Source organism: Prionailurus viverrinus, chromosome X (genome assembly GCF_022837055.1).
Source record: "Prionailurus viverrinus isolate Anna chromosome X, UM_Priviv_1.0, whole genome shotgun sequence".
Taxonomy (NCBI): Eukaryota; Metazoa; Chordata; class Mammalia; order Carnivora; family Felidae; genus Prionailurus; species Prionailurus viverrinus.
Window position 1 is genome coordinate 84,108,637 of NC_062579.1, and position 18,665 is coordinate 84,127,301.

Below are 18,665 nucleotides of genomic sequence, written 5' to 3' on the forward strand. Positions count from 1 at the left end.
TCATCGCTGGGGACTGGGCCTCAGGGACACGTGTCAAGCCCCGTAACGTCGAAGAACAGTGACTGCTTATTCTCTCTGTGACTTTGGACACTTAATCCAGTTAAACAAAAGGGTGCGGCCCTTGGTTATATTGTGTGTTAACCACAGACCAAGTCTGTTCTAGGCAAGAGAGAGAAAGAAAGAAAGAAAGAAAGAGAAAGGACAAGCATTCCTGTTGCTTCTGAACCCCCTGCAGACACAGAGAGCTACACCCTGGGGAAAAAATATCCCACCTCAACCCAAATCACACCTGGGATAAACTGGTTTCTTAAAGAGGCTACACCTTCTCTTTTCTGCTACCTGTGAGCATTTCACAGGCTGCCCTAGGGCCGCACATGTCAAATCTGCAATGGCCCTTCACCGACCCTCTATTTAACCCACGGCGCCTCACACCCTCCACCACCCACATCAGGAACATCCTGATACACGTTCCAAGAACACGTGAAGAGACGCGTTCTCTTAACGCAGCTCTACTGTTAGAGATCATTGGCTGTTATCTAGTTAGTTCCTTCCCAGACAATGCTTTTATCTGAGGCAGTCACACGAGTAACACAAAACTGTATTTTGAGTCTAAATTGAACCGCCTGTGTGTTGTATCTTTTCATCTGACACGTTAGCAGTAACCTGTGTATTGCCTTAAGTCCACAGAACATTGTTTTCTGACTCTAGCCTCTCATTGCCCATTTCAGAGGCTAGAAAAGAGAGAGACGCATGGCATTCACCCGCCTCTAGAATGCTTGAGAAGAGACACAGGTCTTGAAGTATTTGTGTGCCTTTGTGGCCTAAGTCAAGTCTCTGCCCATCAACTGATATTTTTTGAGCACCTCCCGTTTGCAAGGCTTAACTGCAGTGGGTGATACATACGTCTCAGAGGCATGATTCCTGCTCGCCAGAAGTTCACAATGTCCTTGAGTATTTGCAAAAAACAACACGAGGTGTTTTTACAGACTTATTGAAACCAGGTGGCTATTCAAACAATAAATGCTGTGGTTGATTAGCGAGCAACTTCTATAGGTTACGGGGACCAGAAAGTGTCTGACAAACGGGAAAGAGTTCTGCTGAGTCTTGAAGAGCAGAGCAGTTTTAAATAGTCAAGGTGAACAGGGGAAGGGATTTCAGATGGAAGGGTTATAGTGTGACCAAAGGCATGGAGACAAGGTTTAATGAAAGGAACAGAAAATGAAGCATATAGTTGAAGTAAAGAAGTCGAGTCAGGAAGCTGTAAGAGAGAGGACCATAGAGCGCCTTGAACACCAGTCTATAGAATTTGGGCTGTAGCCAGTGGGGAAACACTGAACATATCTGAGGGTCACATGGTGACAGCTTTGTATGGAAGATGAATCTGCTAGTGTGCAATAAGAATTAGCAACAGGAAAAAAAATGGCGGCAGGAAGATGGAGGAGGAGCTAAGGTTTATAGTTCAGGATTTAGTTGATTAGGCCTGAATTACGAAGGCGAGAGATAATTGTGAAAGGCATTAAAAAAGTACTCGGTAGCTGATTGCATGTAGAACATAAGGCAGAAGAAGACGAAAGTGACTTCAGAATATCGAACCAGTGGCAACATTCAGTAAAAGCAAAAATGATGGAGGATAATACAGTGGCTAGCATTTCTTTGCCTCTATGTAGCTTAAAAGGAACTGTCACTTCATCTAACCATTGTAATAAGCAGAGGAGATCATTGAACGTAGGTGGGCTGATTCCAGAGCCTCTGTGGCTTACATCACGCAAGTGTACCCTGTTTGGGGGACCTTAACATGTGTTTTTAAATGTTGAATTCAAGGGGACAGAAGCACATTGGGAAGGAAATACCCAGCGGGCAATTGGAGAAGTAGGACCAGTCTGCAAGAAAGAGGTCAGGTCACTCCATATTGCTTTGGGAGTCATCCCCATAAAGCTGATAAGAGGTCAAAACCATGAAAGAAAGTGAGCTCTCAAAGGAATCGAGTTAGAAAAAGAACATGATGAAAGCTGAGTTCTGGTATGTGGGAGGTGAGAGAAGGGAGGGAAGGCAGGGAAGAAGACAGAGGAGGAAGAGTCAGTGAGCATACACATGGAAGAGAACCAAGATGTTCAAAGAAGGAAGGGATATTCATTTGTATTAAGTACTGCAGAGGGGCCAAGAGAGGAATGATAGAGGCACGGCGATGGGGTTTAGCAGATAAGAAGCCACTAGTTTCAGGGTCAAGGTCCACCAAGGTCACTTCTTCCAACCTGAGATCTGCTCCAGATAAATGCATCAGTTGGGGAAAATCAGAAAACGAGACTGTTGCAAGCCCAGTGAGATTTTTTTTTTTTTTTATGAGACCCCCTCCTCTGAGTTTCTGGCTCGGCCCGTCAGTTGCCGGAGCGTTTCATGACACTGAATGACCAGAACATCTGAGGAACAAAAACTGGTGCTAGCTTTAATGAAATAAAGATACTTCATTAGCTTTCATGGTGTTTCATTGGACACTCAAAGTGCGTTTGAACGAAGAAAGGGCCGCTTGAGAATGTAAAGTAATATACTTGTGGGAGGGAAATAGACCAGTAATTCCTCTTGTTTGTTTGTTTGTTTGTTTCCCTTTTGCAGCATCCATTTTTAAAATTAGCCAAGCCTCTCTCCAGCCTGACTCCTCTGATTATCGCTGCGAAGGAAGCAATTAAGAACAGCAGCCGCTAGGACTGCAAGCCTTACCCCACACCATCTCCCTCCTGAGTAAGACTGAACTGTGAAACTCTGCGGCAGGAAAGAGGGAAGCAGAGACAGTCAAATGGCGTGGGGGTGGGGGTTCTTTAACTTTCCAATGACTAGAAACTTCTTATAAGCCTTTTTCCTACTCCCTCAGATTATGTAATTTATTTGTAAGCCTGAATCGCAGCCCGAACCGGGCAGCAATGTCGAAGCGGCCGTGAAGTGGCCACTTCTTCCGTGAAGCGAAAGAGCCAGTAGTGAATCCCCTCGTTCTGTGCATTCGCTTTGAAGAAAACAAGGTTTCTCAAAGATGCACACTCCCTCTTCATAGTGTCGTGTTCGTTTTTAAGTTAGAGAGTAGTCCCTCTTGCATTCGAACCTCCTTCGAAACTCCTTACCCAAATGTGACGTTCTTCACTTGCACTGTCATGAGGTGTCCAGAGGAAAAAAAAAAAAAAAAAAAAAAAAAAAAGATGTCAAAACGTTTTTTTTAAAGCAAGCAAAAAATGAAAAGCAAAAACAAAACAAAACACAAAAAACCACAAAAAACAAAAACAAAACGAACAAACAAACAAAAAAAATTACCCCAGAGCAAATACTGTGTGACCATGTGGAAGTCCATGCCCTAATAGAGTTGCGATTTTTCATTCTTCTTCGATAGCGGTGGCTTGGTTTGCATACCTGTTTTTCTGCATTTGTACTGGGAAAGGTTTCTTTGAAGGCATGTTTCCAAAAGCAGAGAGGAGTATGTGTGTTCAGGAAGGGCTTTTAAAAACTGCATCTCTAAATATAAAGCGCAAACGGTGAAATCCTGTCACATTTTCACGATGATGCTTAAGAGAGGTAGTTGATGTATCGTTTGTAGAAACCAGCTTGCTCATCTTCACGATAACCTGAGAAAGGACCCCCCCAAGCCTTGTGAACTCTCCTGTTGGGTGACTCCAGGTCCTCAACCTAGGAAATCCTGGCAGGAGAAGTCATACTTAGACAAAGATGGGACTTTCTCTGAGAGCCAAAAGGAAAGCAAAATGCGTGTACAATACTTAGATCTTTGTTGGACAGAAGGAAACAAAACTAAACGTACCTAATTTAATCCCCCCTTGTGCTTGTGGAACACAGGCCATCGGAAAATAGGTGCATTAGGAGGAAACAGACCCACTAGCCAACATTTGTTCAACATCTATGATCAAAATCACGTGAAAATTTATAACGTTTTTAAAATTCCTCAAAGGATCTGGAGAACAGAGATATTTTAGGTATTCGGCCCTGTCAGAAGTGGGAGGTCCGTGAAAACTACACCCCAATCAATATTTGGCTCTAAGTACTTGTTCCCATTTGCCCTCTGTCTCGCCAGTTTCTGTTTCAGGATATAGTATGTTCATACTTTGTCCTTTGCGCTTTTGAATCTCAAAAACATGTTCATAAAGATCTGGAAATTCTCCAGTAAAAGTAATTAGGGTTTGCAATCATCTATCCCGAGAAGTATCAGTTCCAACTGGTTTCCTTTTGTGGCTTAAGGAAAGCACGAAAATTTGACTATTATTTCACCATGTATCTACTTACTAAAAAGTCACCAGTTGGCACTTCCTGAATCTTCTGAGAGCAGAAAAATATCTGGACGGTGTCTGCGTAGAAACAAAATATATACTTCTCTTTCAAATGTACTGTCAGTTTTATAAATTTTGCAAAGTTGTTTCTCCAAACCTTTGAAAAGCTAACAATTTGTGCTACGGAAGGCTTCTTGATGTGTAATATATATCAAGACTCTGAAGAGAACCTGTCTACTTCAGCAAGAGGGAGAAAGGCAATGACATGGGCCTCTCTTCCTCTTTGCCAAGGTACATCTAGCCATCTAGCCATCCGTCCATTAAAACGAAAGCACTTTCTTTAGAGAATTTCTGCTAACCATATAGGGTGCGTGTTTATGTTTAGGAAATGGCACCACTGGTGGATTTCCTATTTTCCTACTGTTTTTTTTTTTTTACTATAACATTTGGGAGGGGCTCGACCCCCTGGAAAATAGCCACAGTGAGATAAAACAACAAATGTGAAAAGAAAATCAAATAGCAACATTCATTTGAAGCATGCTGTGTTATACTTTGCAAAAAGGTGGGTGGGCCTGAAATTTTTAATGCCACACTGTTCTAATGAGAGAGAGAGAGAGAGAGAGGCCTTAATTTTTATTTCATTTAAAGTTAAATATTTGTTTTAATGTTTCATTCATAGTGCCAGGGAATTCAATGAAACCATACCTGGGGTGTGAATCGAATTCAGTACGTTAACTATGCCCTGCCAGTGGAGACAACCACACACCTGGTTGGGAAGCCCTAGTTGTTGATTAGTGTCCCTTAGATGTCATTAAGGCCTTTGGGTGGGGAGAGGCCTGGAGCAGTGATCCTTCAGATCACTGTAGACAGAGAAATGGCTGTTCTTTTATGCTTTCAATCCTGCATATTCACAACGAGCCGCCAGATTTCTTCACCACATCCCATCGGACCAAGATTTTATGGTAATATATCGCAGTAGGCTTTACTCTTACCAATGTATATCTATGTAGATTTTAAACGAGAACAGCTTCCAGAGACCCTCCCCCATGTTGGAGAATTACGTATATTTCTAATAAGTATTAGTGAGAAGCCGTTTCTCCTGCCAAAAAAGATGCTGAAGGACTCACGTTGGGTGCACTTGAACAACTTGGACTCCAGGTGGTTAATCATTTATCCCCTTTCTCTGGACTTGGTTTTTTTTTTTGTTTTTTTTTTTAAAGCTCATCTTGACACAGATGAGTCTGTCCAGATCTTTAAAGTTGCTAGTGTGCCCTGAGAAAATGGGGGCACGTTGTCGAATGTTGATTCCAAAATGTCCCGAGATAGGGATAGGGCAGTGGGAAAGTCAGGGAAGGGTGAGAAGCACAGTAGAGATTATTTATTTAAGAAAAGAAAAGAACGTTAATGTTGTAGCAAGGATCCGGTGCGTTGTCATAATCCCATGAAGATTCTCGGATGACACAATCCCCCCCAAATCAGTCACCATGCTGGGTAATGACTTCGTTCTTGCTGATCTCGTCTATGTGTCATTGTAAATATTTGTGTGTCCATGTTCCGTTTTGGCTACTGGATGGCCAAGTCACGTAAGAAGATTTAACTCAAGTATTTATTCTTTAATTGTGTTACTCAGATTTCTTCAGGCTTGTGGATTGCACCCCGATGTTGAGTTTAACCACCTGATCCCCACATCAATCCCTCCCCCGTGAAGCACATTCCATTGCTAAAAAAACAAATATGAAATTGCTTCCTGTCGTCTGTATAACTGTTTTGATAGTTTGAGATGTTTGTCTATAAAGGATATTTCTCAGCTCAAAGATCGTGTAAATAACTATATTCCTTTGCGCAGTGGGTTGTTTATTTCTAATGAGGCTGCCAGTTCTCAGAGAGAAATCTATAAAATCACTTTTAAATAGCGTAAACAGGGATTACAACTATGTAAAAAGTAAGTTGTGCATAATGGGCAAAGACTGGGAACACAGACCATTGAATCAGTTGTGTTAGGGTGGTGGGATTATGCAAAACATTTTTTTCTTTCAAAATTTTCTTTGATATTGTTCTAATATTGCTTTATAATCAACATCAGAAAGGGAACTATAGAGACATAGAAAAGATGCCAGGAGCAGATGCCTTCTGGCCAGAGCCCAGAGCATGCAGGGCACACATATTTGCTAGTTACAGTTATTCCGTAAGCTTTATATTTGCCTGGGTGCTGAGGTTGGCACACGCTCGGGTATGGCACGTGCTTTCTTAGGGGACTATTATCTGTAAGTTGAAGCTAGGGAGATGTCGCTCTTAGAACTCCAAACACACCCATCCTTCTGCTTTAAAAGTGGCTGCCCTCCACTTGGATATGGCATGGAGGCTTCTGTTGTGGCTACTTGAAATTGGAGGGGTGACATGTGATTAGCCCCCTTGAAAGCATCTGGGTCAGGGGTCACCTTTCTGGATCGACTTTTAGCCGATTTTCAAGCTGAATGTGGAAGAACAGAAGGATCAATCCCCCAGCTCCCACCCTGTCCTTGTGTGACTGGATGTTACATCACTTTGGTGGGGATTCTTCTTTTTGTGACCAGTGGACCAGTCCCTTTGATTTCAATGGAAGTTATGACTTGTGCCTAAAAGCCAACAATGAAAACATTAAGACAAATGTTTAGAACTGCCGTTGCCTGTTGGCCTTCAGTTCCAGTCCTGTTAGCTTTAGCTTGAGATGGCTTCCATGTGCTTTCTGTCCTGCCTGTTTATAGGCTGTATGCAGTAACTACTGTCGTTTTTCAGGAGCGAAAGGGAGACCCTCTACCCAAAGAGAGGAATTTTCCTCCGAACTCACCGAAGAAATCTTAGGTGAGGAGTTTTATAATGGGGTAGTGGTCTCAGATGTTATTCAGTTTCACCAAGAGCAGACCTTATACCTAGAGAACCCACTTTCCATTGGCCATTCTCAACATAAAAAGTACTTACGGGCGTCCTAACCCTGCCATCCCCAGTTGAATCCCGCGGTCCTTTTCTGAGCTACGTGCAGTTAGTATTCAGTTAAACACAGGCATGGCCAGGGATGCAAGCTTCTCCCAGTCTCTGAGCAAGAGGACTGAAATTCAGCATTTGTAAATTGAGAGCCAATAGGCCTGGGATTTTGAGTGAACACACAGTTCTGAACATATTTTTGCATGTGGCTTGGGAAGGGAAGAAATGGTACCTTGGAAATAAAGGAGGTATTTTTTTTCCTAAGAAAGAATTTTTCCTAAGAGAAAATTGTTTCTGATACAATCTTTCTGTTGGTTAGCTTTAATTTTTCCACTCTTTTTCTGATCCCACACTCCTTCAGTGACCAAATGAATATCCCCCAACTCCTCATGCATCGGGAATGTCTGCTTAATAGTAGACAATATCTAACTGAATCTGCAAATGCGGGACCTGAGATATCGCCTCCATGTGCACACTTCTGTGTGCAAGTATACTATAATTACAAGTAGCATTTACTGCCACGTCATACAGTCAGACTTGCGAGATAAACTTCTAGAAGCTGGTTAGTGCCATCAGAATCTCCTTTGGAAGCTGCTATCAAGTGAATGCCACCCCATAACACCTACCAGCAGTAAGGGGGGTACCATGTTCGCCTGATTTCACACCTAAGAGGAAATCAACAGCAATTACACAGAATCAAGCAGATGTAGTATTAGCCTAAGAGTAAAGAAGCCTGGATTCTAATGTAGGCTGTGTTACTCTTATTGTGTGGCCTTGGGCAAGTCACTTAACCTTTTCATGGCTATTCCCTCATCTGTAAAATAAGGGTATCGGACTAGATGACCCCAAGGTCTTTCCAAAAGTCCTATCTTTCTATGGCACCTTAGGTTGCCTTGCAAATTCAGCCTGCTCAAATGATGGCAAATATCGCATGCTTAAGCCTGGGTTTCTTAGGTGGCAGTTAAACAGTAGAACTATGTCAAATGATAGGGAAAATGAAAGCCTCAAATAAATGCAAATAATACTAGGGAACGTTGATAAAACTTCCGGCAGCCTTCCAAATCCTCACAGTTGTTTTGTTTTTGTTTTTGATGTCCTTTTTCTGTGGTGTGTTCCCAGTTTTCGTTTTCCATATATTCTATATGTAAACTCTGATTTTCATTAAGCTGTGGCCAGTATTTGCTACTAGAACAGAAATGCACTGTCACACTTGCTAGAACACAGCTACATTTGGGCCTCTCCTTTCCTAGGAAGCAATGCTGGTCTTTATAGAGTTTACTTTGTAAAGGGCACAAGATGGCAGAACCCATGCATTTCAATGGCTGGGACTATTCAGAATGGACATAAGCACTTGCAGGTTGCAGAGAAAGAAATGAAAAAGTGAGCACACGCTATTAGCATTAAGGAGTGTTGACAAATCAACTTGTTGGGAACCAAAGAGAGCATTTCTGATGACAACTCCCACAGCAATCGGCCAGGTGTATGAGTATACTGCTGGAAAGAGGGTAAACTGGAAGTTCGTTAGTCCCAATGCCCTGCCTATAGCAGAATGCCAACCAGCCCTGAGTGCGAAACTCAAGTTCAGTATGTGTGCTTGTGTGTGGTGTGCTTTATGGACCCGCATATACTATATTCATTAGTGATGATAAGACCTTTCACAGAATCCTATAACCATTAGTGGGTTGAGTTTTAAATCTCAGTACATCAGCCGGGAGGAGTCAGATCACAGGGTACTGATGTCTGCTGGGATTATACTCATCATATCCAGACAAAACAAGTTGAGGAGGATCTATATTTTCATTCTTTATCAGAATTGTATCTCATTTGGTTGTGCATTACTTTTGTTAAAATGTGTTATTTGTAAACCCATGTGTAGTGCAACTCTTCTGTAACTTTGGATTAAAGGTATTTATGGTCTTTTTGTTTGTTTGAGTTTTAAGTAAGTTATTTCTTTCGTAGACCTGCTGATGGTATGGTTCCATCCTTCTGACCTCAGCTTCTGATTTTTTTAATGACTTTTTGTTTCCAATATTGTTATTTTAAACTGTGGTTGAAGCAATAGAAAATTGAAATATGGATTGTGCATGACTGTGTCTTGAGTGTAAAAATATTGCAGTTTGAAACTTGGACCTAAAGTATTGCAAATAAAAATGACAAACATCAACGAGCTAGTGCTTCTGTCTTCTGTCACCCTTCCTGCCTACCCCTCTGGCATTGGCCGTCGTACCTAGTTCACCGGTTAGAGGCAGGGAAACGCCCGGCCTTGTGAGCAATGCAGGAAATGTCCTGAAGATTCTGCCGCCAAGTAACTCAGACCCCGGATGTCCATCTGGTTTCACATGGAACAGCTCAGAGTCATGGTTTTTCACATGGAATCACACCTGTAAGTTTTCCATGTTCTCCCTAGCAGCCCACATTGGAGTGAAAAGGAAATTGGCAGTTTGGCTCCATTATCCGTGTACTTTAATGTTTTAACCAGAGTACTCTGGTCCTATTTCCTAGGCATATATATTCCCATAAAGTAAGAAGCAACAGATTCTGTTACCATTTGGGGGGGGGGGGGTGGGTGGGGATTGAGTAAAAGGTGCACGGGATCTCTCTGTATTAGTTCTTGTAACTGCATGTGGATCTCCAGTTATCTTGATAAAATTTCCAATAAGAAAAGCAACAGACTACATGATACCTCCATCGTGACATCTCAGAGGTCATGGCAGGGAGATAGGATGCGAGCTGGATGGCATACCCTAACCCGGTACCAATGCCAACCACCAATCATCTTGGTATCAGGAAGTTCCGCGCTAATTTAATTCCCCTTTAGGTAGTAGGACTCCCCACTCTCTCTTCAGGCACTTCTGAGGCCTCACAGGGGAAGCAGAGAACTCAAATATCGTTGCTTATGAGTCCTTCGCCATGGGCATCAATCAGTTTGGCTCATCAGCCTATGGTGTCACGTGAGAATAAAATTCCTAACAAGAAGCAACTTTTAATAGTACAGCCGGGGGCACCTGGGTGGCTCAGTTGGTTAAGCGTCTGACTTGGCTCAGGTTAGGATCTCGGGGTTCATGGGTCCGAGCCCTGCATCCGGCTCTGTGCTGACAGCTCAAGGCCTGGAGCCTGCTTCGGATTCTGTGTCTCCCTCTCCCTCTCTGCCCTTTCCCCGCTCGCACTCTGTCTCTCAAAAATAAACAAAAAAAAATTTTTTTAAGGTATAAAATACAGGAGGGGAATGTCATGTTCTTACAGTGCTGTACTACAGCACTTGACATTATGTCCTGAACTCCTGCAATAGGGCACAAATGATGAGACCCACCGCGTTTTCCACATTTTCTTTCTAAACTTTTGAAGCAGGCATTAGCAAATGGTAGTTAAATCCTGTTCATATTTAAGAGGTTGTGTGACATAATTCAAAAACACTTTTTAATCACTTAAATGATACAGTTACTCCCCTAGCTTTCAAGTAGAGAACAGGGATTATGAAACCATTCCCCCTCAAGAAGATTTTTATCCCTGGTATTTATTGGTCCATTACTGCCTTTAGCAATGATTATTTTCTGATTTGGGGTGTGTTGTGTTTGGTGAACTGTTTTTTACCTGAAGCAGAAGTGCATGTGTCATAATCTGCTATCAGGGTATTTCTTTCATAGGACTTGACCGTGGAAAAGACAATCTTGTCCAATCTTGTTATTCATCTGTAATTTCGAGTCTTCTCTCTTTTGGCTAAATACTATCTGGATTCCATACGTTACCATCAATCTCAACAACACCAGCATATCTAACATCAAAATGATATAAATACTGCCTAGCGTGCAGGCCCATATTACCAAATCCTGAACAATAAAGGTTTTATCCCCCACATTGGGAGACAATCTCAAGAGGTTGGTGCAAGAGGCTACATTCATGAATTTTTCAATTCCATGGAAGCTGCCTCGCCCGTGGCAGAGTTCTGTGGATTCCACTCAGACTGATGTGTTTACCAATGGCACAGGCATATATATTAATGTCAGAATTAGCCCATGGTACCAGGTTAAATATCTGTAATGCAGAACATTTCCCTTTTATTAGTGTTCATAAGAGTAGCAAAGGCATCAATTCTAGAATCAAAGCAACCCTTTTTATTTGGTTCCATGCTACATTCCTGTGATCTTCCCTAACTCATCTGTATAATTTTGAATGTTATTATATGTACCTTAGGCCCTCCTTCAAATGGTATAGCAATGATAGCACTTGATAGGTTATGAAAGAAGCCAAAGCCTTGATGTCATCTGCACTAATATCTATACTATGCAAGGCACAATGCGGGTTGTGCTGAGCCTATCCTCTCTCTATGACCTTCGAGGAGTCACTGTTCCGCTGACGGTAAAGGTGAGGCCCAGCACTTGGTCATAGGCTTAATGATTTATAAGATGCCATATACCCATTTCAGTTTTTTTCATTTTCTCAGATCCTCAGATTTCTTCTTTTTGTTGTTTGGAGAGAGAGAGAGTAAGGGAGCGGAAAAGGGAGAGAGAGAGAATCCTGAGCAGCCTTCATATCCAGCATGGAGTCTGACACGGGGCTGGATCTCAGGACTGTGAGATCATGACCTGAGCCCAAATCAGGAGATGGATGGTTAACCAACTGAGCCACTCAGGCACCCCCAGGTCATCAGGTTTAGTGCAAACTTTTCTTTCACCATCTTGGCATCACAATTGAAGGAGACTTCTACCCCCCAACCCTACCTTGTAATTAACAATTTCTGATGTTGTTCATCATTGTCATGGTGCTTGGGTACAGCTGAGGTGGCACCTGCAGCTGCCGGAGTCAGGCCAAGTACAAGTGTGGCCCCTCAGCCTCTAAATGTCTAGGGAGTAAAGAAATGAGCCTTACCTGGAGGGGTATTTACTTTGTCCACCACCATATGGTCCAGTGGCTTTCCATTAATTACTTATTGGCTGGAGTATACACTGTGGCCCATTGTGATAGGTTCACCCTATTTTTCTCCCTGCCTATACATAGGGCATTTTGGGTTCACCAGGGTGGCCCCTATTCCTCAACACCCCTTCATGTAGCTCCTGTCATCATACTCTAACGTTGCATTGGTACTGGTTCCATTCAAGCTGCAAAATGCCTTGGGCAGGCCAACCTGTGTGTTTCTAGTAGTTTCCATCTCAATCTAGCTATATATTATGGCAGCTTCCTCAATCTTCATACCTCCCACTTCCTCTCCCGCAGAAGTCTCTGGACAGTGGGTTTTCCCACCAAAAATAAAATAATGAGAGTAAAATCATCATTCCTAGAATAGTAACCGTATACCCCAAATGCTCCATCCTGACTCCCACCACCTCTTTTGCTCTTGCCTCAACTAGATTCAACCATGTGCTGTCAGTTCACTTGAATCTCTTAAATGATGGATTCCCCTTAGGCCGTTATGGGATTAAGAGTTTAGGTCTCAGAGCTAGAACTTCATTTCACTTCTCTCTAAGCATTAAGTTCAGTTATAAAAAGAGGACAAAAATACATCACAAGGTTGTGAAGAATCAAAAAGGTAACTTATCAAAATGTTCATTTGGTCATACTTCAGATATCCAGTAAATGGCAGCTATTATTATTATTAGCCTTTTCAGGAAATGGTAGCTATTATTATCAACCTTTAAAAAATATCCTGGCCCACCGTAACACCTTCAACAGTAGCTACTACACTGAGCGAATTTTGGTTGGCAGTCCAAAGGCAGAAAAATGTTTCTTCTGTAATACTGTAGCCATTGTTGGAGACCTGGTCCTGTATAGGACAGGCTTGGGCAGGTTCTAGTTGGTGAAGTGTGCAGTGTGACTATGGACCCCAATTTTTCTCCCATCTATATCCAAAAGCAAGAAATCTTTGCCCACTAACTCCAGTGGTTTGCACCTGGGTGGAGCATCCAGTTATGGTTTCTGTATTGAAGTCTTGTGGTGTGTAAAAGCAGGCCCATGCCTGACATTTGTATTTCAAGTCCTCGTCCGTCTTTGGTTGAAATAACCAGCTTTTTAAAATAGTTACAAAGTCCCTTCTTATATTGCCAAAGCCATTGTGTAATACTCTTAAAACCCTTGCATGCTTACCTCTGGTCTTGGTATGGCATTCAACATAAACCAAATCTCTCTAATGGCTCCACATTTCTCTTAAAGACGAGATCCTTCTAATGACTTACAAGGCCCTCTACTGTGTGTGCCATCCCCTTATCTTCTCATCTTATCCCATTTTATTCCCTCCTTCACTCATTCTGCCCCACATGAAGTGGTTTCTTGCTAATCCACAAACATTTCAAGCATGTCTTTGCCTCAGAGCCTCTGTGATGGCTGTTCTCTCTAAATGGAAAACTTCCCTCAGATATCCACACATCTCTCTGTCTCACTTCCTTTAACTTTTGCTCAAATACTTCTTTTTCAATGAGACCTACCCTGATTACATTTCAACGGCATTTCTCTGACCAGAACTCCTGTTACTCTTTCCTTAGTCCTTTTTGCCATAATACCTATCAATTCTTTCATACTCTACCATTTGTTTATTTACTTTGTCTATTGTCTAACTTCTCCTAGTCGACTGAAAACTCCACCAGGGCAAGTATCTTCTTTTTAATCCCCTGAGGCATCCCAAGGCACATAGTAGTCACTCAATAAACCTTAGTTGACTCAGTGAATGTTGGATGTTCCTTTCTTCTCGAAACCCTGTCTTCTCTTGATTCTGTGATCACTCTTTCCTTATCATTCTCTCTCCTCTCTGCCATTTCTCCAGGTCCCTTTTCATAATCTTGCTTCTACCCACCCTTTACATGTAGTTGACCCCCAGGATTCTTTCATGGTCTTTTTATCTTACAGCCATTGGCTCCAGCTCTCACCTATACCATAACTCCCAAATGATTATCTCCAGTCAATATGTCTCCTTTAAACTTCATACCTTAATTATACATCTACCTACTTACTTGATACTCAAATTGCCCCAACTGAATGCATATCTTCTATCCACCACATCAGATGCCCTTCTTATTTTCTCTTTATCATTACCCCTTACATCAGAAATCTAGGTGTCATCATCAAAAAAAAAAAAAAAAGAAATATAGGGTCATTATTTTTCTCTTCATCATATTTACCCCTACTATTTTCTCAATTCCCAAGTTCCCTTGATTCCTTCTGTTAAGTATCTCTTAAGTTATCCCTTAGTTTTTACCCTCACTACTACTGTGGAATATTGCAGAAATCCATAAAAAAAAATAATGAAGTCCTTATGAACTGGTCTTTCAGCTTCTACTCTTGGCATTCTGATTCGCATTGCTGCTAGACTGTTTTTTCTAGAAAGTATATCTGACTAGGTCACATCGCTTTTTAAATCCTTTCCATGTGTGTCCCCTTCATGTGGATCCTCACATAAAGTTCAAGAACTTATCTAATACTCCCTGAACAGAAACCATAACCCCTGATTGTAGATCCATGGAGAGATATGGGAACCACCTATGAAAGTCACACCGAGAAGTCAAAATTGATCCCTAAGCCACTAGGAAGTAAAAAAAAAAAAAATGATGAAGAATATTGGCTACAGCATGTGACTGTAAACTCTCCCTGTCTCCCGGTATGATAACCATAGGAAAAGCATATAAGCCCAGTGATGTAGTTCTGAAGCTGAGAACTCACAAACTGGGTAAAGGAGGGCACATTTCAGAAGAAGCATACAGCGTCCCCCATTCCATGGTGTTTGGATTTGTCCTTGTTGCTGCAGGTTAACCTCACTCCAGAAAAGTAAGCTAACTCCTCTCTTATTTTGGTGCTCCAGAAGTCATGGTCCTTGACCAATAACTTGGATGGGTTTGATATATTCAGAATTTTGGGGACTAGCCCTATACTGGTCTAGGGCCATACACACAGAAATCTTCCACTATGGAGTGAAATGTTTTTATACACCTTAAAATGTTCTTACACAGTTACTACTGAGAGCTTCATCCCAAATAGTTTACCAGGTGAGAAGTTCTGTCCTGAAATTCAAAAGCATGAGTGCTGTTGGTTTGGCTATAAGTTCAGCCCTGGGATAAAAGGCAATGACCTTCTCTGGGCAGAGCACCCTCAGAGACATGGACTATGCCAGGGGCCAGGTCAGCTTGGATAAGGACCCTGGCACAGACTATGAACTTTTCTTGTGACCTTCAACATCTCTAAAGAGCATCTGGGAACAACTCAGCCTAAGAGAGTCCAGAGAAAGAAGAAGAGACCCTCTTCTAGGTCTGGGAAGAAGGATTAGAAAGGTGCTTTCATACTCTCAGTAGTCTCCAGGCATGGGGGCAGTGGGTGTATCAAAAGTTCTAGAGTTAGAACAACTTTGATTCAAATCCCACCTCTACCACTTAGTCCTGTGAGTTCGATCCAATTCTGTAAACTCCCCAGGATTTCACTTCCTCATCTGTAAAACTGGAATCGTTATACCCATGTAAAATGTAAAGATTGATTGAGACCATGTTGTGAGGAAATTCAGGGCACAAGATTTGGCTCACAGTTTCCTCTTGATCAATGATAGCTTTCCTCTTGCCCATCCTGAGACTGTATGAAGAGTATGCAAAACCAAGAATCCTCAGGATCAGAGCTACCCTTTTTTGATATGGCCCAGTTCTAATAGCAAGGTCTTTGTTTCTGTCTCTAGAGGACGAACTAGAAACAATACAAGATGGATATGGGGTGATTGTTGAGAAGGGGGCCCTGAAAGGAGGATAGTGTACCATTTTGTAAATAAATACTATTAGTTTTACTTTTATCTAAAAACTAATACATGTCCCTTGTTCACCCTGATGTTGCGTTAAATGCTATTTAATAAGATGGCAATATTCCCTAAATTGATATAAAAAATTCAATGCAATCCTTATCAAAAGCCCAGCAGGCTTCTTTGCAGAAATTGCAAGATGATCCTAAAATTCATATAGAAATTCAAGAGGCCCAGAATAGCCAAACCAATTTTGAAAGAAAAGAACAAAATTGGAAATCTCACAGTTCCTGATTTCAAAACTCCAGAGTACATTAGTCAAGATAGTGTGATACTGGCAGAAGCATAGACTTACAGATCAGTGGGACAGAATTAAGAGCGCAGAAATGAATCCGTACATTCGTGGTCAGTTGGTTTTTAACAAGAGTGTCAAGGCTATTCACTTGCTCAAAGAATAGTCTTTTCAACAACGGGTGCTAGGACAACTGGATATCCACACGCAAAAAGACTAAGTTGGATCCTCGTCTTACACCATATATAAAAATGAACTCAAATGGATCAAAGACCTACATATAAGAACTAAAACTTCAAGACTTTTAGAACATGTAGGCATAAATCTTGTGACCTTGGATTGGACAACTGTTTCCTAGATATTACACCAATATCGTAAGCAACAAAAGAAAAAAAGAGATAAACTGGACACCATCAAAATTTAAAACTTTTGTGTTCCAAAAAGACAACCCACAGAATGGGAGAGAAAACTTGAAAATATGTTAAATGACTTAGATCCAGAATATATAAAGAAAACTTACAACTCACTAATAAAAGGACAAATAATCCAACGAAAAATCAGCCAAAGGATCTGAACATTTTTTTCAAAGATGTACAAAGTCCAATAGACACATAGAAAGATGTTCAGCGTTATTATCCATCCGACAAATGCGAATCAAAACTACAACGAGATATCACTTCACACACTAGGATGCAAATTATCAAGAAGACAAATCTCATAGAAAAATAGATCAGATTTGTGGTTACCAGAGGCAATGGGGAGGGGAGGGGGAATTGGATAAAGGTGGTCAAAAGGTACAGACTTCCAGCTCTGAGATAAAAAGTAGTAGGGATATGATATACAAATGGTGACTATAGTTAACACTGCTGTATAATAGAGGGAAGTTGTTAAAAGAGTAGTTCCTAAGAGTTCTCATCACGAGAAATCTTTTTCTTTTTCCTGTATCTATATGAGACTATAGATGTTAACCAAACCTTTTGTGGTAATCATTTCACAATGTGTGTAAATCAAATCCTCATGCTGTATACCTTAAACTTATATCAGATCATCATGCTGTACACCTTAAATGTATACAGTGATGTACGTCATTTATTTCTCAATAAAACTGGGGAAAAGGGAAGACAGATAGCAAGTAGTGGCAGGGACGTGGAGAAATTGGAACCTTTATGCATTGCTGGTGCAAATGCAAAATGGTGCAGCTGTTCTGGAAAATCATCTGTCAGTTACTCGGTTAAGCACAGAGTTACCATGTGATCCAAGGATTCCACTCTTAGCTGTATATACCCAAGAAAATTAAAAAGGTATGTCCGCACAAAAAAACGTGTACATGAATGTTCACAGCAGCATTATTCATGATTGGCCAAAAGTGGAAACAACCCAAGTTTCTATCAGCTGATGAGTGAATAAAATGTGGTATCGCCATACAATGGAATATTACCTGGCAATAAAAAGAAATGAAGTTTTGATTCATACTACAATATGGATGAAACTTAAAAACATTGTGCTGGAAGAACCCAGACAAAAAAGATCGCGTATCATATCATCCCATTTGTATGAAGTGTCTGGAATAGTCAAGTCCATGGGCAGAAAGTAGATTAGTGGTTTCCTAGGGTGGAAGGGAAAAGAGCTGGGAGGAAGTCAGGAGTGATTGCTAAAGTATACATACAGGGTTTCTTTTTGGAAGGGATAAACTTTTCTTAAAATTAATTGCTGTGACGGTTGCTCAACTCTGTAAATACACTAAAAGCCATTGGATTGCACACTTTAAATTGGTGAATTGTATGGTATAGGAATGACATTTCACTAACGCTGTTATAAGAGAGTGATACATGTTCATTATGGAAACATGAGAAAACTCAGAAAAGTAAAAAGAAAGAAACTCCATTCATATTTAAAAAAAAAAAAAAACTGGGTGCCTGGGTGGCTCAGTCAGTTAAGCAACCAACTTCAGCTCAGGTCATGGTCTCATGGTTCCTGAGTTCAAGCCCCTCATGGGGCTCTGGGCTGACAGCATGGAGCCTGCTTGGGATCATCTCTCTTTCTCTCTCCTCTCTCTGTGCCTCTCCCCCTAACTCATGTGCTCTCTCTCTCTCTGTCAAAATAAACATCTTTTTTAAGTGCTTATCTTGATGGGGCACTTGGGTGGCTCAGTGGTTAGGCTACTGACTTTTGATTTTGGCCCAGGCCACAATCTCACAGTTGTGAGATTTAGCCCCACGTTGGGTTCCATGCCCACAGTCGGAGCCTGCTTGGGATTCTCTCTCTCTCTCAAAACAAGCATTGTTTTAAAAAGTACTTATCCTGGGGCGCCTGGGTGGCTCAGTCAGTTGAGCGTCTGACTTCAGCTCAGGTCATGATCTCACGGTCCATGGGTTCGAGCCCCGTGTCAGGCTCTGTGCTGACAGCTCAGAGCCTGGAGCCCATTTCAGATTCTGTGTCTCCCTCTCTCTCTGCC

General features: G+C 41.6%; 1 protein-coding gene across 11 annotated transcripts in view; it reads left to right on the forward strand.

Annotated features, from left to right (window-relative positions):
• PAK3 (p21 (RAC1) activated kinase 3) overlaps nucleotides 1–9,371 on the forward strand; it is a 214,182-nt gene extending 204,811 nt beyond the window's left edge. For all 11 annotated transcript variants that reach the window (XM_047844364.1, XM_047844358.1, XM_047844356.1 and 8 more), the window contains one exon: nucleotides 2,611–9,371. In XM_047844364.1, coding sequence (XP_047700320.1) covers nucleotides 2,611–2,700 — 90 coding nt within the window. In that variant the 3' untranslated portion in view covers nucleotides 2,701–9,371. The remainder of the gene's footprint in view (nucleotides 1–2,610) is intronic.
• Nucleotides 9,372–18,665: the final 9,294 nt, after the last annotated feature.